A 17,685-nucleotide genomic window follows, 5' to 3' on the forward strand; every position below is an offset into this window, starting at 1 on the left:
TCATAAATCGGTAGCCTTTATATACACCAACAACAGTCAAATTGAAAAAGCAGTTAAGGACTCTATCCCATTCACAGTAGTGCCAAAGAAGATGAAATATTTGGGAATTTACCTAACAAAAGACGTGAAAGATCCCTATAAAGAGAACTATGAAACTCTAAGAAAAGAAATAGCTGAAAATGTTAACAAATGGAAAAACATACCATGCTCATGGCTAGGAAGAATCAACATTATCAAAATGTCCATACTACCCAAAGCAATATATAATTTCAACGCAGTCCCTATTAAAGCTCCACTGTCATCTTTTAAAGATCTTGAAAAAACATTACTTCGTTTTATATGGAATCAGAAAAAACCTCGAATAGCCAAGACATTACTCAGAAATAAAAACAAAACAGGGGGAATCACACTACCAGACCTCAGACTTTACTACAAATCGATAGTGATCAAAACAGCATGGTATTGGCACAAAAACAGAGAAGTAGATATCTGGAATAGAATAGAGAACCAAGAGATGAATCCAGCTACTTACCGCTATTTGATTTTTGACAAGCCAATTAAAAACATTCAGTGGGGAAAAGATTCCCTATTTAACAAATGGTGCTGGGGGAACTGGCTGGCAACCTGCAGAAGACTGAAATTGGACCCACACCTTTCACCATTAACTAAGATAGACTCTCATTGGATTAAAGATTAAACTTAAGACATGAAACTATAAAAATACTAGAGGAGAATGCAGGGAAAACCCTTGAAGAAATCGGTCTGGGTGAGTATTTCATGAGGAGAATCCCCCGGGCAATTGAAGCAGCTTCAAAAATACACTACTGGGACTTGATCAAACTAAAAAGCTTCTGCACAGCTAAGAACACAGTAAGCAGAGCAAGCAGACAGCCCTCAGAATGGGAGAAGATATTTGCAGGGTATAACTCTGACAAAGGTTTAATAACTAGAATCCACAGAGAACTCAAACGCATCAGCAAGAAAAAAACAAGGGATCCCATCGCAGGCTGGGCAAGGGATTTGAAGAGAAACTTCTCTGAAGAAGACAGGCGCACGGCCTTCAGACATATGAAAAAATGCTCATCATCTTTAATCATCAGAGAAATGCAAATCAAAACTACTTTGAGATATCATCTAACTCCAATGAGACTAGCCTATATCACAAAATCTCAAGACCAGAGATGTTGGCGTGGACGTGGAGAAAAGGGAACACTTCTGCACTGCTGGTGGGAATGCAAATTAATACATTCCTTTCGGAAAGATATATGGAGAACATTCAGAGATCTAAAAATAGATCTGCCATTTAATCCTGTAATTCCTCTGCTGGGCATATACCCAGAAGACCAAAAATCACAACATAACAAAGATATTTGTACCAGAATGTTTATTGCAGCCCAATTCATAATAGCTAAGTCATGGAAAAAGCCCAAGTGCCCATCGATCCACGAATGGATTAATAAATTGTGGTATATGTATACCATGGAATACTATGCAGCCTTAAAGAAAGATAGAGACTTTACCTCTTTCATGTTTACATGGATGGAGCTGGAACATATTCTTCTTAGTAAAGTATCCCAAGAATGGAAGAAAAAATACCCAATGTACACAGCCCTACTATGAAACTAATTTGGGACTCTCACATGAAAGCTATAACCCAGCTACAACTTAACAATAGGGGGAAGTGGGAAAGGGGGGGGGTGGGTAGAGGGAGGGGAATCGGTGGGATCACACCTATGGTGCATATTACAGGGGTATTTGCGAAACTTGGTAAATGTAGAATGTAAATGTTTTGGCACAGTAACTGAGATAACGCTGGAAAGGCTATGTTAACCACTGTGATAAAAATGTGTCAAATGGTTTATGAAGTGAGTGTATGATGCCCCATAATCATATCATTGTATACAGTTATGATTTAATAAAAAAATTAAAAAAAAAAGAATCTGGGAGCATGTAAAGTGGGTGCATAAATATTTAGAATTGAAACATCTTCTTGTTGTATTTTTCCCTTGACCAATATAAAGAGACCATCTTTGTCTTTTTTGACTTTAGTTGCTTTAAATCGACATGAATCTGAAAATAAGATTACAACTCCTCTTTTCTTCTGAATGCCATTTGCCTGAAAAATTGTCTTCCAACCCTTGACTCGGAGCTTTAATTTGTCTTTTGAAGCCAGGTGTGTTTCTTGCAGACAGCAAATGGATGACTTGTGTTTTTTAATCCAGTCAACCAATCTATGTCTCTTCAGTGGGGAATTCAAGCCATTAACATTTATTGATATAATTGATAAGTGTGGTAGTATTTTATTCATCTTATTTTGTGAGAGTCCATTGCTTAGTTTTATCTTTTGCATCAGTGTGGAGGTTCGGTTCTGTCCTTTAATTTCTAAGTTCTTACTTTGCTGCTGATCCATTGTGGTGGTCAGTGTGCAGAACAGGTTGAAGTATTTCCTGTAGAGCTGGTCTTGTTGTGGTGAATTTCCTCAATGTTTGTAGATGATAGTCACTCTGCAGTGGTGTAGAACAGTAAAACTCACTGTCTATACCTCTCTATCTGAATCTTAATTTTTACGTAGCCAAATTTATTGGTTTTAAATTTTAAATTTGGAATTCGTGCCTTGTTTAGAGAAATCTTCCACACTCTGGCCAGGGTGGTGGCTCACACCTGTAATCCTAGCACTCTGGGAAGCCAAGGCAGGAGGAATGCTTGCAGTCAGGAGTTTGAGAATAACCTAAGAGCAAGACCCCATCTGTACTAAAAATTGAAAAATTATCCAGGGATCATAGCAGGTACTTGTAGTCCCAGCTACTCAGGAGGCTGAGGCAGGAGGATCGCTTGAACCCAGGAGCAGGTTGCTGTGAGCTAGGCTGATACCACGGCACTCTAGCCTGGGCAAGAGTAAGACTTTCTAAAAAAAAAAATCTTTCACACTCTGAAATTATAGAACAAAATTTGTGTATCACAGAATCTTAATTTATTGTTAAGTGGCTGTGGAATTTGGCACCATGGAGATTCTCGAGCATTTTCTTCTCCCAGATCTATTCATGCGGTGAACTTAGCCTTCCTAGAATTGAACCATTTTTGCACTCCTGGCCCAGATCCTGGCATTGGTGTTGTCTTTTAATCTTCCTCCTCATTCTATGAGTAAACTCTTCTTTAAACTTGAAAAAAAATTATCTTAAACAAAACCTTGCCTCTGAGTTTGTGTTTTGTTATTCACGAGTGAAATCAGTTTGCAGCTTTTCACCCCTGCACTCGTAAAGGCTAGGTGCTGAGCAGTTTCCATAACAACAAGGGTCCAGGATTTGCATTTGGCTTTCGGCTTTAATGAAATGCGAAATGGGTCCCGTGTTTGGGGAGTGTGGAGGTGGGGGTCTCCCCAGGTCCTCTGGAAAGGGCAACAGAAGTAAGGTATTGAGTGACTGTGTTCATGAACTATGAAACGGTCTCTCTTTCTCCCTCTAGACTGTGTATTCAGAGCACAACATGCTTGAATATCAAAACCAAAGGCTAGCTAACAAAAACAAAGGAAAACAAAAAGCCCCAAATAGGTTTCCCAAACTTTGCTCTCTTAACTTTTAATTTTGACAGATGTCAGGCTTCCAGAAAAGTTGCAAGAATAGTGTGAAGAGTTCGTGAGTTCACACTCTCCCAGGATTCATCAGCTTTATCACATGTTATCACCTCTGCTTTGAGCTCTCTCTCTATTTTTTCTCAGAACCATTTGAGAGTAAGTTGCAGACATTATACTTCTTTATCCCTACATATTTCAGTATATTTCCTGAAACCAGGAATATTTTCTTATGCAATCTTGGTACAGTGATCGAAATTAACACTGATGGAAGACATCATTTGTTTCAGCCTTCCTCAGTTGTCCTAGGTGACTTGCATTACAAAAGAAAAAAATCCAGGATCCACTTCAGTCATTTAATTTAGAATGGTATCTGCCAATTTTCTCTACTCTGAAGCTACTGTTCTTCCTTTCCTGTGACACTGTCAAGTGCCTTGCAAAGAGCTACTTGGAGAGGACGTAAATAAAAATCCTGTTAGCCCCTGCTAATGGTTTTTACCTGAATTAATTACTACAGAGGACTTTGCAAAATGGGGATTTTCAACTTCCATCCCAATGACTTTAATGAAATGGTAGATTGACTTGGGTTTCAGTTTGTAGGGGTTTTTTTTTTTTTGCGGGGGATGGCAGAGAGTTAGGGAGTGGTTTTGGGGAGTGGTGGTGTCTTAATTTTCTCCCAGCAAGTCACTGCTGAAAGCCTTTGGCCTTTCTACCCAGCACAGCAGTCCTGTGTCATGAGAGCTCTGAAGGATGGTGTGGCCTTTTTCAGCACATCCTGCCCACTGATGGAGCTCCTGTGGGTAAAGAGAAGCCCATGGTTGTGGACAAGTTTGCACCAGAAGGAACAGAATCAACATTCATCAAACCCACTACTTTTGATACCCTAGGGCTGCCGCTGCCTCCAGTTAGTCCTCTGTGGGCCACTCCTGCTCTATTGCAGACAGTGAGATATCATTGGAAAGAAAATCTGATTGTGGAATGGCACCTGTGGCTCAGTGAGCAGGGTGACAGCCCCATATACCTAGCGTGGTGGGTTCAAACTCATCCCTGGCCAAACTGCAACAAAAAAATAGCCGGGCGCTGTGGCAGGCGACTGTAGTCCCAGCTACTCGGGAGGCTGGGGAAAGAGAATCACCCAAGCCCAAGAGCTGGAGGTTGCTGTGAGCTGTGACTTCACAGCACTCTACCAAGGGTGACAAAGTGAGACTCTGCCTCTAAAAAAAAAAAAAAGGAAAGAAAGAAAGAAAATCTGATTATGTTCACCCTTTTATGTCAACATTCTACTGGCTCCCTATTGCTTTCAGGTTAAAAGAAACAAACAAAGAAACAAACAAACAAAAACCCAAAGCACATCTTAACATGACATATTTGAAGGAGATTCTGGATCTTCTACCATTGACTGTTGAACAAGGCAGAGGTTATGGGCACTGACCCCCCCAGCATATAACTTTTTTTTTGTTTAATTTTTTTTTTCTTTTCTCTCACTCTCTCTTTTTATTTGCAGCTGCTGGAATGGGATGCATATAACTTTTGACTGCCCCCAAATTTAACTTCTAATAGCCTACTGTTGACTGGAATGACCTCAGCAGTCAACGGACACATATTTTGTATGGTGTATGTACAGTGCCCCATTATCCAGACTTTTCTTTTCTTTTTCTTCTTCTTCTTCTTCTTTTTTTTTTCCTTAAGACAATCCCTCTTGGTAGCCCTGGGTAGAGTGCTGTGGTGTCAGAGGTCACATCAACCTAAAATTCCTGGGCTCAAGGGATCGTCTTGCCTCAGCCTCCCAAGTGGCGGGGACTAGAGGTGCCCATCACAATGCTTCGCTATTTTTAGTAGAGAGAGACAGGATCTAGCTCTTACTCAGCCTGGTCTCAAACTCCTAAACTCAAGCAATCCACCTTGGTCTCCCCTCCTCACACCTGAGAGGATTACAGGTATGAGCCACTGTGTTCCAGCAGGGCTACAAAATTATTATAGTAGTAGGTATATGCTAGAGTTAATTTTATGCAGTTGTGATTTAATACTGCATTTTTAGTCTTGTTCACATTGTCTAGATTAGGAATGCCATTATATATGGTCTGTAAGTGTTTGTGAGTTTTGATGAATTTTAACTATTTTTTTTGAGACAGAGCCTCAAGCTGTCACCCTGGGTAGAGTGCTGTGGCATCACAGCTCACAACAACCTCCAACTCCTGGGCTCAAGCGATTCTCCTGCTTCTGCCTCCCAAGTAGCTGGGATTACAGGCGCCCACCACAATGCCCGGCTATTTTTTGGTTGCAGCCGTCATTGTTGTTTGGCAGGCCAGGTTGGATACGAACCTGCCAGATCAGGTGTATGTGGCTGGCAGCTTAGCTGCTTGAGTCACAGGCGCCGAGCCGAATTTTAATTTTTTATAGCAGATTCGTGTACACAATTGACTAGTATCTACATATATTTTAGGCATTCATGACATACCTAAGATTTTCTTTATTTTTTCCTGTATTTCTAGGTTACATGGTTCATCTTTGAGTTTTTTCAAATTGTTCCAAGCTTCCAAAATATTTTCCAATATATTCACTGAAAAAAATCCACATATAAGTGGACCAGCATGGTTCAGCCCTGTGTTGGTCAAGGGTCAGCTGTAGTTTCTGCTCACAGGTCCAGTTTTTCCTCTTTCTATAACTACAGTGTATGATTCAGTTGCAAGAATGCTACCCCATCCACTGTCTTCTGGGTCTTTGCACATGCTGTTCCCTCTACCCTTCCATTGGCTGGCTTCTCTTCTTCAGATTTCAGGTCAAAATCACACACTCAGCAGATATCTCCCTATGCACATCCATTCCTCTCAATTCACAACACACAATTATTTAATAGGTCTCTCTCCCGCAAAATTGTGAGCCCTAAAAGGAAATGGACCATGCTTGTTTTGCTTACTGTAAATCCCCTATTACTTAAGGCTTGTGGACGCTTCCCTTCAATAAATATTTATTAATCAACACATTGTCAGGCACTGGGTTTAAGCAGTGAACAAGAGTAACAAGATTTTTGCCTTCCCAGGGAGGGGAGAAATTACACTAAACAATAAATTAAAATTTCAGGTAACATGTTGTGAAAATGGTTAGGCATGGTGGGTCACCCCTGAAACCTCAGTGTTTTGGTAGTCTGAAGTGAGAGGATAGCTTGAGGCCAGGAGTTCCAGACCAGCCTGGGGAACATAGTGAGACCCCCTTCTCTACACATCGTGTGATGAGGGAAGGCCTACAGGGACAGAGGGGTGAATGAAGCCAGGCTGAGGTGTGACGGACGGGGTGGGGTGATGGCAAGAATCGTTTCTGCGTGTTGGACAGCAGTGAGCCCAGCCCCTGGCAAACTTTATTTAATAAAGGGAGGAAGAATGAATGACTTGGCTGTGCAGGGAGATTTCCCAAGTTTTATCTCCCAAGCTCCCTCTCAATTCTGGCATGCAGATATTGTCAAACTATCAAAGAGGTGAGGCCTCCGAGACTCTGCAGGAAGTGGAGTTGCTGATCTTCCTACCACGGGCCCTTCCCCACTTACAGTTGGAGGTCGCCACGCTATGTTCCTGAATGACATTGCTAGACATTCAAAACCTATGGACTGGTCTGCGCGTTGACAATTGGGTGTCCTCCTGAGCCCAAGCCAAGGTCTCCAGCGCCTGGTTCGCCTCTTTTTAGGACCTCATTCCTCCACCTGGAGACGCAGACCCTGGCGAAGGGTCCCCAAGCACATGGGCACGTGGCAGTCCCTAGGGGCCTGGAGTGGGTCGCGCCGCTGGGCGGGGTTGCTCGCAGGGTGGTACATCTGGGGCGTCCGCGCACTCTCGGACTAGCGTGGCTGTCTGGGCCCGGAAGAGGGTAGCAAGTTAGGCAGTACTCCGCTGGGCCGAAAATTTTAAGGGAGTGCTCAAGCCCGAGTCACCAAGATAAATAATATTTTAATGCAATATTAAAAAAAATCAAAATGTATCTCTCAAAGCCCGCGAAGAACAAAATAGCAAAATGGCAGAGAGAGGCAGGATCCGTCCCGCAGCGTGGGGCATCTGGGGCGCCCCCGGGACCTGAGACCCGCGCTTGGGGCTGGCGGGTATCCCGGGCGCCCCCACTGCGGGCCGGGCTGTGCGGGAGGGAGGGGCGGGGCCGGGCGGCACCTCCCTGCGCAGGTCTTTCCCTCCCTCTGCCCGGCCTCTACCGGCGCCGAGTCCCTTCCGAGGCCGGATCCGCGCCACCTCTTCCCGCGGCCCGCGCGGGGCCCAGCTGACCGGCCGCGTTGTTTACCCGCCCGAGCAGCCTTGGCTCCCGCCGCCCGCCCGCCGGTCAGCGCGTCTGTCTGCCCGAGCGTCCCTCTGTCCCGGAGTCCGCAGATCGCGGCCCAGAGCGCGCAAGGCCGAGAGCCCGGAGGCCGGGGCACAGCGCAGAGCTCGGACCTCTGAGATCCCGGACCGGGCCCGGGCCGCAGTGGCTTGGGATCGGGGCAATCACCGCCGGGCCTCGTCTCTATCTCCGAGGCCGCGCTCCCTTCCCGGGCTGACTCTAGAGCTCTCCCAGACCCAGGCTGCAGCCCGCCCGCCGCGGGCGTGGAAGAGAAGGACACGCGGCTCCAGCGCCTCTCGGGTGGCCTCCCTGGAACATGACCCCCCCGGGCGGGCGCCTAGCGCTCTGATCCGCGGGGACCCAGCGCTCCTGCAGCCATGGGCGCCGGGGACGGGTGGGCAGCGGCGACTGCCGCACCGCTGCTGGTGGCCATGGCCGCGCTGCTGGTGGGCGCCGCAGGCCACTTGTACCCGGGAGAGGGTGAGTGTGGGGTTTGGGGGTGGGCGGGGATCATAGCTGTGGAGAGGGGAATCCTCCGCAAACTGGAACTCCCCCCGCCCCCGGGGAGGAATGGTGGTGGCCAGGAGAGTCGCTTCGTCCCTTCTAGGGGCTAGAAGCTGCTGACCTTGGCCTTTGCCCGCTCGGGCTCGCGACTCCGCGCCCTGCGTGCCGGACCTGAGCCGGAGGAACCTCGCCCCAGTGCCCGCCCCACCCAGGCGCCTCTCTCGAGCGCGCCTCCGACCCGTGCCTGGCGCCTTCCAAGCCCAACTCACCCCCCGAGACGTGACGCGCGTCCTCTCTGGGTCGCCTTTAGGAGATGGGGTCACTGGGTCCGGACAGCCTCCGACAGCCAGAGCCTGAGCTCGTACCGTTTGGAGTCAAAGCACAGAGTGGCCCATTGGTGGGTGACTGTGCCCGGGGTGGAGAACAGCAGCAGCCTCTCTACTCTGCTTCCGTGGATGGAAGCCTGTGGCCAGCCAGGACTCCAGGTCCGTGTTGTGGTTTCGGGTTCTGTTTCCAGATGTCCGGAGGCCAATCCTGAACCCTTAAGGACAGCAGCCATTGTAGTAACAGAAGTAGTGGCGGTTTAAAGATGATTATTATAATTAGTGTCACCCATATGCCGCAGGCCTGCCCATCCTATTTCTCTGGATCGTCATAGTGGCCACTGGAGGCTGAAACTGTTTTGCACCCATTTCACAGAGGAAGAAACTGAGGCTCAGGCAGGATGCATAACTCACTTGCCCTGAAGTCGGTGCCAGAGTGAGAACTTGAACCCCTCTCTCTGGTTTACCCAGGGCTCTAGACTGCTGCCCCTCCTCCCTTCCAGTCTCTTGGGACCCTTCTCAGCCCTCAGCTCCATCCTCATGAAAGGGTCTTTGATCTTGAGTGAGCCTCTCTATTCCCGACCCCTGGGCGCTTCGGGGCGAGCACCTTTCTGGTTGTGAGGCAAAGACCGAAGAAACATTTCAAAGAACATTGCATGAGTTTCCTACCGTGGGGTTTGAGGGTCTGCTTAAAAAAATATCTGTTGGGCTACTGCTTCGGATTTTCCCATAAAAGGAAATTGATCAAGATGAGGAGGGGGTGGGGGAGGGAAGAAATTGGAGCTCCTAAATCTGCTGGTGAGGAAGGAGGAGCAGAAGGAAGGTCTGGGGTTGACCAGGCAGAGTTGTGGAGCAGCTCTGTAATGTCTAAAAGCTTCGGGCTGCTGAGTGCATAGTAGGTGCTCAATGAAGGGCGGTGGTTCTTGTTAAGAAAATCCAAGGTGGGCTGTTTGGACATATCCCAGGTTTTGTGCGTGTGCTTCTGTGTGCTTGTGGTTCCTTGTAGCCTTGGATTTGGGGTGTGTGCCTGGTGCCTCAGGGTTGGTATGTGGGTTTACCTTGTCTTTGCATGTTTATGGTTTCCACAAGGGCAGGGGCTATTTATTTATTTATTTAGATTGTTTACGGCTACATTTCTAGAGCCTAGAACATTGCTTAGCACATAGTAGGTGTTCAGGAAATATTTATTCCCAAGCGGGGCACAGGTGGTGGAGTCCCTGGGTTTATCTGGCTCCTTTAGCATCTTAGGGAACTCCTTGTTCTCCAGCTAATACCTTAAAGAGGATAATGGGTTTTGCATATATAATCTCAGTTAATCCTCTTTGCCACCCTAATAGTGAGGGCTGGCCGTCCTTTTCGCAGCAGGAGTGACTTGACGATGTTATAGAGCCAGTTGGTGGTGGAGCTGGGATTCACATCCTAGCTATGTTGGTCTCCTAACAAATAGTTGTTCTTTTGGGTCTGAGCCTCCCCACCCCTGCTTCGGGTAATGGTTAACAAAAATCCTATCAAAGAAATGAGATGTGATGCCTCTTGAAGTCTTGGGGAGAGGCGAGGAACTTTCCAGATCATTAATCTATTAACGTCAATGCAGTAGGGCATTTTGATTGGGGTCTGGGGTGGGTGGATGCAGGGAATTCAGTGGGAATTTTTTAAGGGAGGAAAGGCTTCTGTTGGAGATGCATAGTGGGGTGGCTACCCTATTTCATTCATTGGGGTCTTCATTGCTGTGCTGAGTTAGGCAAGCGTTTCCCTCTCTGTTCTTCTGGATTGGCCAGCTCTGGTGCAAGATTGGCTGTAGGCATTGCAAAGTCAGAGAATGAAGGCAATGTGGGATTAATTAAAATAGGATCCCACAGAGCTTTGGGGGCTGAGTATAGTGGGTCCTCAGCTCACTGAGGTGTGAGACTCTTATTTCTAGGTCCCCCTCATTTCTTAGGTCACCTTCCTATGGCTATCCGTATTCTTTACCTCTCTGCTGGAGATCTACTTCTTGTACCTTCTCGGCTCATTTGTAGAGACCATGGTGAGCGCCCTGGGGACTCTACCTTACCCCACTCCATTGCTGATATCCTTTCCTATTTGGTTCTAGCAGGGCCTCTCCACCTGGATGCTGCTGACGTGTGGGGTTGGGTAATTCCTGCTTGTGGGGCCATCCTGTGCACTGTAGCATTTTGAGTAGCATCTCTGGTCTCTCCCCATGAGACACAGATAGCACTGCCTTTGCCCCACTGTCGACAACCACAGTGTCTCCAGACATTGCCAGCTGTCCCCACTGGAGAACCACGGAACTTTTCCCTTGTCTGAGATGCCCATCTGAGTGCTTACTCCATTTCCTTTCTTGGTTCAGGAATCTTTATTCACCCAGGAGCCTCTCCTTTTCGGCCTAGAAAACATTCAGTACCTCTGAGCCCCATTATCTGCCACTGACCTCTGACTGCCCCTGCCCAGATCTCCTCCTTCCCCACTCTTGGTATCTCACCCGTTACCCAGTGTTCTGCCCAGGCATCTGGTTTGTGTCTCTGCTACTTTGCCGATGGCCCTCTTGCAGGTTAATCCTCCCCTCCTGGATTGTGAGATTGTCTCCTGCAGCCTCATCTCAGTTGAGCCCTTTGGTTTTTTTTTTTTTTTTTAGACAGAGCCTCAAGCTGTAGAGGGTAGAGTGCCATAGCATCACAGCTCACAGCAATCTCCAACTCCTGGGCTCAAGCGAGTCTCCTGTCTCCACCTCCCAAGTAGCTGAGACCACAGGCGCCCACCACAACGCCTGGCTATTTTTTGGTTGTAGCCGTCATTGTTGTTTGGTGGGCCCGGGCTGGATTCCAACCTACCAGTTCAGGTGTTCATAGTAGGTGTATGTGGCTGGCGCCTTAGCCGCTTGAGCCACAGATGCAGAGCAGAGCCCTTTGGTTTTGACACTGCCAACTCCTCCCACTGGAACATTGAGTCTCCTGTTGAATTGTCACCTGTGCCTGGCTTCTCCTGTTTTCTATTCTTTTCCTTCTTTTCTCCCTTCCCCAGTCCTGGACTAAGATGTTTTCTCTTCCTGGAGGGCCAATCTCTTTGTTGTCCTTCTCTCAAGTCCACTTTTAATTTATATGAGTTCAACGCCTTCATTTGAACAGGAGTCAGCAAACTGTGGCCCTTGGGCCAAACCCACTCCCTGTTTTTGTGAATAAAGTTTTATTGGCACCAGACCACACTCATCTGTTGACTCATCATCATCTGTGGCTGCACAAAAGTCCCCTGACACCTGATTGAATAGTTAAGGCAGGAATTGCATGGCCCAAAAGACCAGGAATATTTACACTTTGGCCCTTTCCAGAGACTGTTAGCTGATTCTTAATCTGAAACAAACTTCTTGAGGGTTGATTCATGATGGGATGCCTAATAGCTTGTGTGGTCCCTGGTATAATGGAAATAAGTCAATTTAAAAGAAATGCCCAGGGATGTTGCATTTTCCTCTTTATAACACAAAGCATGTTAAAGAAATGTACACCATTTGCTGCCCTGTATATAGGGTACCAAGGGTGAGGAAATAACATGTAATGTTTCCTCCTTAGTTGTGTTTGTGGTCTCAGGATTTGTTTATTTAAACAGCCATATTGGCATTAAATAAGGATTCTGTGCAATCACCCCTGCTTCTAGAATACAAAAGAAAGTGGTGTATGATAGGAAATCTTTTTCCCCAAGACCCCTCATATTAATTTCTCTTAAGAATACTTCTGAGGTGGCTGGTTTTATGTTTTGCAATTGAATTGTATTCGTTTTTCAAAAAATTAAAGTAACAGCAAAAAAATCTTTTGCAGGAAAAAAGTTGCAAAAGTATAGAAAGGAAAAAATAAAAGTTCCCTTTCAACCCTTTACCCCTCCACGGCCCCTCTCCCCGCCCCCACCCCCCAATCATCCTATTCCTGTTCTGGGAGGTGATGGTGCCATCAATTTGGTGTCTATCTTTTTTTGGAAAATTTTTACTTAAAAAAATTACCATATAGGCAGGGTGCAGTGGCTCAGCCCTATAATCTCAGCACTTTGGGAGGCTAAGGTGGAAGGATTGATTGAGGTCAGGAGTTCAAGACCTTCCTAGGAAACATAGTAAGACCTTGTCTCTATAAAAAAATAGAAAATATAGCTGAGTGTGGTGGCATGCACCTACAGCCTGCTCCCTACAGCTACTCAGGAGTCTGAGGCAAGAGGTTTATGTGAGCTGTGATGACACCACTGCACTCCAGCCTTGGTGACAGAGTGAGACCTTGTGCCAAGAATAAATAAATAACCACACAGTGAAAGGGATTATTTCTTGGTGTGCTGTACAAAGCTGTATGCCCATTCCTCTAATCAAGATAGAATTAGTCTTATCCTTGCCCAGATGCTTCCCTCACCCTGACCCCCTAGCAACCACAGATCTGTTCTCTACTCCTAGAGTTTTCTCTAAACTTAAAAGAAAATCTTATATTTGATTATAAGGAAATCATTATAATGATTATAATGAAAATCTTATATTTCATTATCAAAATCTTACATTTGAGATATATATATATATACTTTTTTTTTTTTTTTTGAGACAGAGTCATAGCTCACAGCAACCTCAAACTCTTGGGCTTAAGCGATTCTTTTGCCTCACCCTTCCAAGTAGCTGGGACTACAGGCACCTGTCACAACACGTGGCTTTTTTGTTGTTGTTGCAGTTGTCGTTGTTTAGCAGATCTGGGCCCTTTGAATTGCCTGCCTCGGTATATGTGGCTGGCACCTTAACCACTGAGCTATGGGCGGTGAGCCTGATAATATTCTTAAAACTAATTTTGTTTTTACTTTGAATACAGTCAATCTTCATTATTCTTGGATCCTGCACATGGGAATTTGCCACCTCGATAACATTTATTTGTAACCTTCAAAGCAATACTCTCGGCACACTTTTGGTCGTTTGAGGTCACTCAAGAAATGTGAGCCTAAGTCTGAAGTCAAACCAGTGGACACTCAGTGCTCTTGTTTCAGACTTTGTACTGTGGGTCTGCATAATTCTCATTCTGAGGATTAAAACAACCACCTTGTGGGCAGCACCTGTGGCTCAAATGAGGAGGGTGCTGGCCCCACATACTGGACGTGGTGGGTTCAAACCTGGCCCCGGTTCAAATCCGGTCCCGGCCAAAAACTACAAAAAAAAAAAAAGTCCTCAAAGATAGTGCTGAAATGCTGTCCAGTTCTCCGAAGTGCAGGAAGGCTGTGGTGAGCCTCCTCAGGAAAACCACTGTCAGGTTCAGGCGTGAGTTGTAGTGCTGGTGATGGTGAGGTCAGTGTTGATGAATCAATGATACGTGTTAATTAAGTTGTCTTTTAATAGAAGCATACATAAAGTAAGGTTATACATTGATCCTCTAATAAAAAGGTTGAAAAAGGTTGTGGCCAGAAGCTTGTAGGAACCTAACCCTGTATTTCCCCTGGGAGCCAAGGTTCAGAATTTGATTTTCACTAATTCAGCATTCCAGGGAACTTCGTGGAATAGAACTATGGTAGATAATGAGAATTGGTGATTGATAGTTTCCTATCACTGTGGTTTAAAATTCATAAATTTGGTCTTGTCATTTCCCCTTTTTGTTACATTTTCATCTGCGTGTAAATCTTTGGTTACTCTTGCAAAGTTGGTGAGGTGACCTCAAACCCCTGGTCTGTGTCTCAGTGAGGGGGTCTCTGTGCTCTGCCAACCAACCCTGATGCCAGGGAGTGATGCAGTGACTTTCAGGATTTAAGAAACATTTTGTTTCCAGTAGAGCAAGATTTGCTGTTCTGCGTTGCCAAATGCAGACTAGCTCTAAGTTTCTGTTGGTGTTCAAAGCAGACTTGTGAGAATTAACTCTGATTTCAGATCTGCAGTGGTTTCCCATCCCATCAGGTTTATATAAGCTCCCTGTCTTGTGTTCAGGAATAGTGGGATGTTATTATTAGCTTCTTGGTTTTCTCCTGTGCCTTTGTGAAAATGTAGAAAACGGGCGGTGCCCGTAATCAGTGGTTAGTGAGCCAGCCATGTACACTGAGGCTGGCGGGTTCGAACCTGGCCCAGGCCTGCTGAACAACAATGACAACTGTAATGAAAAATAGCTGGGCGTTGTGGCGGGAGCCTGTAGTCCCAGTAAATCGGGGGGCTGAGGCAAGAGAATCGCTTAAGCCCAAGAGTTTGAGGTGGTGTGAGCTGTGACGCCACGGTACTCTATCCAGGGCAACAGCTTGAGACGCTGACTCAAAAAAAAAAAAAGGTAGAAAACATAGGTCCTTCCTAAAAACTGAGATTGTTAACAGCATAGAAAGTGGTATCAGACGTGAAGGGGCATGGAGAGCAGGGACATAACTATTTTCTGACCGTCTTTCTGTGGTTTCTTGTTGCCAGCTTGGTCTCAGGGATGTATCCTTTTGTTTCCTTTCAGAAAATCAGAAAAAGGATGATCTGAGAAGTTCCTTCCTCACTGTGTCCTGGAGCACTGTCTAATGCCACCTGTTACACAGGGCCTTTTTGGTCTTGCAAGACTTTCCTTGGTTTCCCTTTTCCTGTCTGTTCCCATCTATACAAATTTCAGGACTCCTGCAATAGCATAGAATCCCCCTTCTAATTCTTTGGTTTGATGTTTGATATTGTTAGAATTACAAAACGGTGTAATTGGCTGGAGGAATTAGATGTTTCCAAAACTTATAGAAAATATTGGTGCCAGGATGGTGGGGGGACGTTGGTGTGCTTCCCAGTCCCTTGTCCTGAATGACTATGCCCTCCTGACCTGTCCTTCTCTCTTTCCCTTCTCAGGGTTGCTCCCTGCAACCCACCTTTCCTGGCATTGTCACCTACTGTCCCTGCTTCCACCAGCATCTATGCCTGTTCCCCAAGCTCCACTCTCTTATCTATTTACTTATTGGTCTATCTTTTGCTTTTGAAACAGTGTCTGGCTCTATCACCTGGGTTAGAATGCAATGGCTTCAGCCTAGCTCACAGCAACCTCAAACTCCTGGGCTCAAGCGAGCCTCTTGCCTCAGCCTCCCAAGAAGCTGGGACTACAGGCACACCACACAGGGCTAAGTTTTCTATTTTTTGTAGAGATGGAGTCTTGCTTTGCTCAGGCTTGTCTCTGATCTCAAGCGATCCTCCCATGTCAGCCTCCCAAAGTGCAGGGATGACTGGTGTGAGACACTGTGCTGGCTGCTCCTTCTTCTCAGCGCCCAGTGGATTCACATCTCTGAGCACTCCAAAGCCCCTGCAAACTCGGCTGCCCCAAACTGAACCTGCTGTCCTCACACCCCAAACTGGTCCTATCTAAGATTCTCCGGGTTCATTAGCGACTCCTCCTTATCCCACTCTCCCACTTCTGATCTTGCTCCCCTTATATTTTCACCCTTTCTCCACATCACGCACTGCAGGCCCCAGCGTGCTGCCCTCAGTGCCTTCTCCACTCCAGGCACTGCAGGCCCCAGCATACTGCCCTCAGTGCCTTCTCCACGCCACGCATAGCAGGCCTCGGCGTGCTGCCCTCAGTGCCTTCTCCACGCCATGCACAGCAGGCCTCAGCGTGCTGCCCTCAGTGCCTTCTCCACGCCACGCACAGCAGGTCCCAGCTTGCTGCCCTCAGTGCCTTCTCCATGCCACGCACAGCAGGCCTCAGCGTGCTGCCCTCAGTGCCTTCTCCACTCCATGTACAGCAGGCCCCAGCGTGCTGCCCTCAGTGCCTTCTCCACTCCACGCACAGCAGGCCCCAGCATGCTGCCCTCAGTGCCTTCTCCACTCCACGCACAGCAGGCCCCAGCATGCTGCCCTCAGTGCCTTCTCCACTCCACGCACAGCAGGCCCCAGCGTGCTGCCCTCAGTGCCTTCTCCACTCCACGCACAGCAGGCCCCAGCGTGCTGCCCTCAGTGCCTTCTCCACTCCACGCACAGCAGGCCCCAGCGTGCTGCCCTCAGTGCCTTCTCCACTCCACGCACAGCAGGCCTCAGCGTGCTGCCCTCAGTGCCTTCTCCATGCCACGCACAGCAGGCCTCAGCGTGCTGCCCTCAGTGCCTTCTCCACTCCACGTACAGCAGGCCCCAGCGTGCTGCCCTCAGTGCCTTCTCCACTCCACGTACAGCAGGCCCCAGCGTGCTGCCCTCAGTGCCTTCTCCACTCCATGTACAGCAGGCCCCAGTGTGCTGCCCTCAGTGCCTTCTCCACTCCACGCACAGCAGGCCCCAGCGTGCTGCCCTCAGTGCCTTCTCCACTCCACGCACAGCAGGCCCCAGCATGCTGCCCTCAGTGCCTTCTCCACTCCACGCACAGCAGGCCTCAGCGTGCTGCCCTCAGTGCCTTCTCCATGCCACGCACAGCAGACCCCAGCGTGCTGCCCTCAGTGCCTTCTCCACTCCACATACAGCAGGCCCCAGCGTGCTGCCCTCAGTGCCTTCTCCACTCCATGTACAGCAGGCCCCAGCGTGCTGCCCTCAGTGCCTTCTCCACTCCACGCACAGCAGGCCCCAGTGTGCTGCCCTCAGTGCCTTCTCCACTCCACGCACAGCAGACCCCAGCGTGCTGCCCTCAGTGCCTTCTCCACTCCACGCACAGCAGGCCCCAGTGTGCTGCCCTCAGTGCCTTCTCCACTCCACGCACAGCAGGCCTCAGCGTGCTGCCCTCAGTGCCTTCTCCACTCCATGTACAGCAGGCCCCAGCGTGCTGCCTTCAGTGCCTTCTCCACTCCACGCACAGCAGGCCCCAGTGTGCTGCCCTCAGTGCCTTCTCCACTCCACGCACAGCAGGCCCCAGTGTGCTGCCCTCAGTGCCTTCTCCACTCCACGCACAGCAGGCCCCAGTGTGCTGCCCTCAGTGCCTTCTCCACTCCACGCACAGCAGACCCCAGCGTGCTGCCCTCAGTGCCTTCTCCACTCCACGCACAGCAGGCCCCAGTGTGCTGCCCTCAGTGCCTTCTCCACTCCACGCACAGCAGACCCCAGCGTGCTGCCCTCAGTGCCTT

The 17,685-nt window shown here is 47.9% G+C and overlaps 1 protein-coding gene across 4 annotated transcripts in view; it reads left to right on the forward strand.

Annotated features, from left to right (window-relative positions):
* INSR (insulin receptor) overlaps positions 1-17,685 on the forward strand; it is a 241,243-nt gene that overhangs the window by 60,087 nt on the left and 163,471 nt on the right. The window contains exon 1 of one of the 4 annotated variants that reach the window (XM_053582839.1): positions 7,817-8,362. The exons of 1 other annotated variant lie outside the window; for it this stretch is intronic. In XM_053582839.1, coding sequence (XP_053438814.1) covers positions 8,260-8,362 — 103 coding nt within the window. In that variant the 5' untranslated portion in view covers positions 7,817-8,259. Of the gene's footprint in view, positions 1-7,816; positions 8,363-17,685 lie in introns of those variants that run through there. 2 more of the 4 variants (XM_053582838.1, XM_053582841.1) reach the window with 2 other exon arrangements.

Source organism: Nycticebus coucang, chromosome 3 (assembly GCF_027406575.1).
Source record: "Nycticebus coucang isolate mNycCou1 chromosome 3, mNycCou1.pri, whole genome shotgun sequence".
Lineage (NCBI taxonomy): Eukaryota > Metazoa > Chordata > Mammalia > Primates > Lorisidae > Nycticebus > Nycticebus coucang.